Below are 6,498 nucleotides of genomic sequence, written 5' to 3' on the forward strand. Positions count from 1 at the left end.
GAGTAACTTATCTAGGGTATGAGAAGATAATAAAAATATAAAAAAATATTTATAGAAAAACAGTAGTTAAATTATTTGGATGAAAATGTGGTCCCCATTGCATCCATGATCTTGAGATCAAGCCGTGTAACTTGAATCATGAGATTCCCTTTCCATATCCATTACGATACACATTATAACACTTTATCAAACACACCATCTCGCGATATATTAAAAGAAAAAAAGTACATAAATAAATAACAACAATTTCTCCTTCTCGTCTCTATTTTGTACTTTCTATAATTCTATCCCAAAATTGTTGTACCTTCAAATTCCTTTGGTAAAAATTAGAAATTACGTATGACAGAATACTATGATAAAAAAGTAAGTGAATTTTTGTCATATATTTTGTTCAACTATTATTACCATAAATTGCTATAAAAATTTATATGCTATGAATTGTCATCATTTGATATGTCTAATATTTGTATTCATTCAAACTCCCTATGATACATAACTTCTTTCATAATAATTTCTTAAGGGATTTACTATTTTTTGAGGGTGACAAGGTAATTTAGTATTATATTTCATAATTCAGTATTTATATATATGAAATAAAATACTGAAACTCTGAAAGTAAAACTTTATAGTAATAGAATTTTATTATGTAATTTCCTAATTTCATATTAATAAATTAATAAATAAATATAAAACAATAAATGATTTTTTTGGTAATATCATAATAAAAAATTTAAGAATACTCAACTTTATGGTTAATTAGAAAAATGAATTTATTTTTTTGGCAGGTACGTAAATAGGTTTTTATATTAATGTATTAATTCAATTAAATAATATAATTTTCATATTGTCTCACATTATTTTTTGATAAGTAAAAAATATTAAAAATAATATTATATATTGCTGTTCTAATTATTTTTATAATACAAAAATTTAAAGTAGTAGTAGTATAACATATTCATTTTCACAAAGAAAAAAGAAAAAAAAAAACAATCAACACGTTTATTACTCGCTCCCAATTTCTCTCAACCGGATAAGATCCCACCTTCAATCTCACACCGCTAATCTAACGGTTATCCTTCCATAAAAATCCACCTGGACAGGCTCAGAACCGTAGATCCCACTCTCATCACAACCCTTTCCCTTCAACCACCACCTATTTAACCATAGTTAAATTCTAACCGTCCCCAATGGTTCATCAATCATCACCATCATCACCACCATCATAATAATAATAAACCTCCACACACACACTCGCACCCTTCTCTCTTCTTATCTTCTCTCTCTTCCACACACCACTCTCTCTCTTTCTCTCTCTTTCAACTCTCTTCTTCAAAATGTCTTCTTCTTTTTCTTCTTCTTCTCAGATCTAACACAACAGACACAAGATTCAGTTATTAAGTGACTCACCTTTCACCGTAAAACGACGTCGTTTCAATCGAATTCGGGAGCTTAACAAAATCGAAACCCTAGCCATGAAGAAAGCTGCGTACTCGTTTCCAGAAGAGGTGCTGGAGCACGTGTTCTCCTTCATCGTCTCCGATAAGGACAGAAGCTCGATCTCGCTGGTGTGCAAGTCATGGTACGAGATCGAACGGTGGTGCCGGAGGAAGGTCTTCGTCGGAAACTGCTATGCCGTTAGCCCTCCGATCTTGATTAAGAGGTTCCCGGAGCTGAGATCCGTTACGCTGAAGGGGAAACCGCACTTTGCGGACTTCAATCTTGTTCCAGAAGGTTGGGGAGGGTTTGCTTGCCCTTGGATCAGAGCCATGGCGGGTGCGTATCCTTGGCTTGAAGAGATCAGGCTCAAGAGGATGGTTGTTAGCGACGAGAGCCTCGAGATTATCGCCAAATCGTTTAGGAACTTCAAGGTTCTTGTTCTAAGCTCATGTGAGGGCTTCACCACTGAAGGACTCGCCGCCATTGCTGCCAATTGCAGGTTTGCTTATCTCTTCTTCTTCTTCACTTCGCTTTGCTTTGGTCTTCTTTCATTTTGCGATCTATTGTGCTGTGTTTTGGTTTTATATCATTACTGTTTACTTCATTAGTAGAAATTGCACTGTACTTCTTCTTTTTTGGGGTTTGAATAGTTTTTATTCTGCTTTATTGTTTCTGTTAGTTTTATTTTTTGTTTTGTTGTGTTTGGTTGAGAAATCAAATCAAGTGAACTATGATGTTTAATTTCCAAGTCTAAAGACTAAAGTATGTTGAAATCAGGTTATAGGCATTTTTTTTTGTCTTTTTCCGTTTTTCTTATTAATGATTTTTAGTAAAATCTAGAAACAGCAGTAATTTATTTTCTAAAGGAAAAACTAAATGTTTTAATTAACTACTAGCTAAATTGTTATATGCAAAGGATAACTTTTTCTTTTAATTATTAACGGTGCTAGTTCGTGAAATGAGATAGAGATTTGTCTGCTATGTCATGGTAGCTAACTTTTATTTTTTCTAAGGTGAAAAAATTTAAACATTAATTAAGAGAGTAAAATTATTTTATGAGGATGAGAAAAAAAGGTTGAAATAATTAAAAGAATTTACAATTAACAATGACATTTTTTACTAATGATTTATTCTTCTAGTTATTGGACTAGTTCTGTTAGTTGGGAGCTACGGTGAATTTGATAGAACTAATAACAGTTAAAAAACATATCCCAGTATTGTTAGTCAACGACAATGATGTTTGTGTATTGGGTCAACGTCTATTGGTTGAAAACCTGAACTTTTGATGGTTTTGGTAACCTAGTGCTTTAACCTCTTTTTGATAAACCTACTATCTGCTCTTGTGTTGTAGGAATTTGAGGGAATTGGACTTGCGGGAGAGCGAAGTGGAGGACCTTAGTGGGCGTTGGCTAAGTGATTTTCCTGATTCATACACGTCCTTAGAATCCTTAAACATCTCCTGCTTAGGTAATGAGGTCAATCTGTTGGCACTAGAGCGCCTAGTTAGTCGGTGTCCCAACTTGAAGACCCTCCGGCTCAATCGGGCTGTGCCCCTTGATCGGCTACCCAACCTTCTCCGTGGGGCTCCTCAGCTGGCTGAGTTAGGTACTGGAGCTTACACCTCTGAGATGAGGCCGGACGTCTTCTCGAACTTGGCAGAGGCATTTGCAGGATGCAAGCAGCTGAAGACATTGTCTGGCTTCTGGGATGTGCTCCCGTCTTATCTTCCAGCTGTTTACCCTATCTGCTCCCAGCTAATATCACTAAACTTGAGTTATGCTACAGTTCAGAGCCCCGATCTTATTAAGCTTGTCTCTCGGTGCGAGAAATTGCAGAAGTTATGGGTATGTTGGTCCATATAATGTGATCCATTTATTGTAAGTTTCATGTCCAAACAGTGGTAGTGTTTGATTATTGGCTGATCAAGGTAATTTCTTACAGGTTCTGGATTACATTGAGGATGATGGCCTTGAAGTTCTTGCTGCATCATGTAAGGACTTGAGGGAGTTGAGGGTCTTTCCGTCTGATCCGTTTGGATTGGAACCAAATGTAGCATTGACGGAGCAGGGTCTTGTTTCCGTCTCTGAGGGTTGTCCCAAGCTTCAGTCGGTTCTTTATTTTTGTCGTCAAATGTCAAATGCTGCCCTAAACACAATTGCCAGGAACCGGCCTAATTTGACTCGTTTTCGGCTATGTATAATTGAGCCACGATCCCCTGACTACCTCACCCTCCAACCTCTGGATGATGGTTTTGGAGCTATTGTTGAACACTGCAAGGATCTTCGTCGCCTTTCCCTTTCAGGGCTTCTTACTGATCGTGTTTTTGGGTACATTGGGACATATGGAAAGAAGCTTGAGATGCTTTCTGTAGCTTTTGCTGGAGATAGTGATTTGGGACTCCACCATGTTCTCTCTGGGTGTGACAACCTCAGGAAGCTGGAGATTAGGGACTGCCCGTTTGGTGACAAAGCTCTCTTGGCCAATGCTGCAAAGCTGGAGACAATGCGATCCCTTTGGATGTCCTCTTGCTCGGTGAGCTTTGGAGCATGTAAAGTTCTGGGTCAGAAAATGCCGAGACTCAACGTTGAAGTCATGGATGAAAGTGGACCTCCGGACTCGAGGCCAGAGAGCAGTCCGGTGGAGAAGCTTTATGTCTACAGAACAGTTGCCGGGCCAAGATTGGACATGCCAGGATTCGTATGGACAATGGATGACAACTCCGCATTAAGGATCTCATGATTTGAATTTGCTGTGTGGATTCAGAGCCATGGAGGAAGAATCCTGTGTGAGCATTTTTGTTAATGGAAGCAGGTAAATGCTCTGTATTCTACTCAATAATGCAATAATTTGTTAACTGGCCTATGTTGCAGTTATGGTTGGTGTATGAGCTTGCTAAGTACAGGAGATGGGGGTGTATGCAGAAGAGGCTTTGAGCTCTATTGCCAATTCATTTTTCACTTTGGCTGAGCTACGGGATCAATGAAGAAACACATGAACTGTGTTGTTTTTATGTGGGCATCAAATAGAGTTGATATATTATAATTTTTCCTCTTTCGTACCATAAGTACTTTTCAGATTTTTAGCATAATTTATATTCATGTTCTTTTCACCTTAGTCTCTTTATGTAGCAAGATATTGTGGACTATTGTTATTTATTATTAGCCTTCGCGAAGGAATAAAATTCATGAATATTCTTAATCCGACCATATGGTTATTTGCTGTGTTTAATATATTTGAAGCAACTTGGGTGTTGATTCTGTTGGTGGATGTGGAGTGAAATAAACAATTGTTTCTTTTTCCTCAACATGCAACTTGCAAACCTTGTACTCTTAGAAACCAGGAACAAAATCATTAATCTCTATAACTATTGGAGATCGCTTTTCTCATGAATCCTATATCTTGAAACAGTATCTCTGTAGAGCCTGAGGAACCGAAAAAGAGAAAAGAAAAAGGAAATGATGTGGTGATGAAGGGCCCAAAATTGTGGCAATGGCGTTTAAAAATGGGAAAGAAAAGAGAAGAAAAAGGAGTGAGGGTGCCTGGTCTGGTAACAGCAGTGGTAGCGGTCAGGTGTGGTGAGAGCTGCTTTTCATTGAATGTTAATCGAGGAGACTCTCTCCTCGACTGGTGAGCCACGTGATAGATTCGCTCACATTGGATTGTGTCCACTCCACACACTTTACCCTTTTTTCATTTTTTAAGTTTATGTAGAATATACTAAACATGAAACTCTTCTCTTCTTTTCTAATCAGTAATCACCGAACGTTCTTAATATTTTTAGGCTATTCTTTAAGGAGTAAACACGAGAGGTTCCTTTCTTTTTGAATTGTGAAATGTAATTATTTGTTACTTTAAACATGTTAAATAATGGAGTTAGGATATTTCTTAGTAATTTCCTAGTTTGATTTGCTTAATTTGTATTAAATATTTGAAAGTTTATACATGTATTTATATTCCCTTTAATTTGATGATTAAAATAATAAAATCAAGCAGCATTCAAGCAAAACCTTGTGGAATGGGAGATTTTGTGCTGGTGCGTTTGGAAAGCTAGGAACCGCTTCATCTTCGACCAAGAGTCTGCACTGCCGGAGCAAATTCCGGAGATCAGTCGCAAGCTCACCAATGAACTTCACCCAAATCCCTAGCTCTTGAGCACTTTTCCTTTCTTAGCTTCACTCCATTTAATTTCTAAATGTTTAACTCGGTTGTGAGTTAGTGTTGGAGACCCCTTTTTTCTTGTATTGATGTGTTAGATATGGACAATTTCTACTTTATCCTTCATGAATAAAAAAAATAATAACAGTAGAATCAAACTTCAAATTTACAATTGCACCCATTCTTTTTTCCTTATTTATTTATTTTCAATGGTAGGTGTTAGCACACATTGCATACTCATTATCATATTACAGTACAACCCAAATAAGAATGATACAGTCTCTACATGATTAAAGAAAATTACAATGATGAAGTTGTTCTCAAAGTTAAAAGTCAATGTTAATAACATTTTCCGTCGGCTTTGTTTTTTCTTTTTATTTTTTTTTTTCATCATCATAGCATTGCTTTGCGAGTTTTGACATGGCCCAAAATTGATGTTTCCAAATAATGCAGAGCCAAAATGATTCTTGATATAAATAGGTCACACACCCATGATGATGATGATGATTGCTTCGATTCATCTTCAAGGACTAAAATTCTATATGGTTCACTGTTTTATCTTACTGGTTACTAGTGGCAATAATATTCTCTCTGCACTTGCACACTGAAATACGGTGAAGAATAATTAAACTCGTCGTATCTTAGAAAAAAAAAACAAATTTACAGTTTTAGTAATATGAAATTATTGCAAAAAAAATGATAATTATACTAATAATCATTTAATGAACTTGCTAATATCATTCAAATAATCATTTATATTAACATCTCTTCGCAATTGCTTGAAAGATAATGTATGTTACTTAAAAATTAATTTGAATTGTGATCTAATAGTTAGTTTATTAGTCTGTTTAAACAAGTATAAAAAATTTAAATCTCATATTATGCATGCAACATCTGATTTATTGG

The 6,498-nt window shown here is 36.0% G+C and overlaps 1 protein-coding gene across 2 annotated transcripts; it reads left to right on the top strand.

Annotated features, from left to right (window-relative positions):
• The first annotated feature begins 1,209 nt into the window (after nucleotides 1-1,209).
• Nucleotides 1,210-4,637, top strand: LOC107475917 (protein TRANSPORT INHIBITOR RESPONSE 1). Of its 2 annotated transcripts, XM_016095597.3 has the most exons (4): nucleotides 1,210-1,936; nucleotides 2,789-3,281; nucleotides 3,379-4,222; nucleotides 4,308-4,637. In XM_016095597.3, exons 1-3 carry the CDS (start codon nucleotides 1,473-1,475, stop codon nucleotides 4,174-4,176), a joined length of 1,755 nt encoding a protein of 584 aa, XP_015951083.1. In that variant the 5' UTR covers nucleotides 1,210-1,472; the 3' UTR covers nucleotides 4,177-4,222; nucleotides 4,308-4,637. The 2 variants fall into 2 exon arrangements, with proteins under 2 accessions (XP_015951083.1, XP_052113043.1); XM_052257083.1 differs by having other exon boundaries at nucleotides 3,379-4,637.
• The last annotated feature ends 1,861 nt before the right edge of the window (nucleotides 4,638-6,498 follow it).

Source organism: Arachis duranensis, chromosome 2 (genome assembly GCF_000817695.3).
Source record: "Arachis duranensis cultivar V14167 chromosome 2, aradu.V14167.gnm2.J7QH, whole genome shotgun sequence".
NCBI lineage: Eukaryota > Viridiplantae > Streptophyta > Magnoliopsida > Fabales > Fabaceae > Arachis > Arachis duranensis.

Coding starts and splice junctions, on each gene's coding strand:
- LOC107475917 (XM_052257083.1), top strand. CDS start 1,473: ATGAAGAAAGCTGCGTACTCGTTTCCAGAAGAGGTGCTGGAGCACGTG. Junction 1,937..2,788: donor GCCATTGCTGCCAATTGCAG/GTTTGCTTATCT, acceptor CTTGTGTTGTAG/GAATTTGAGGGAATTGGACT. Junction 3,282..3,378: donor AGAAATTGCAGAAGTTATGG/GTATGTTGGTCC, acceptor AATTTCTTACAG/GTTCTGGATTACATTGAGGA.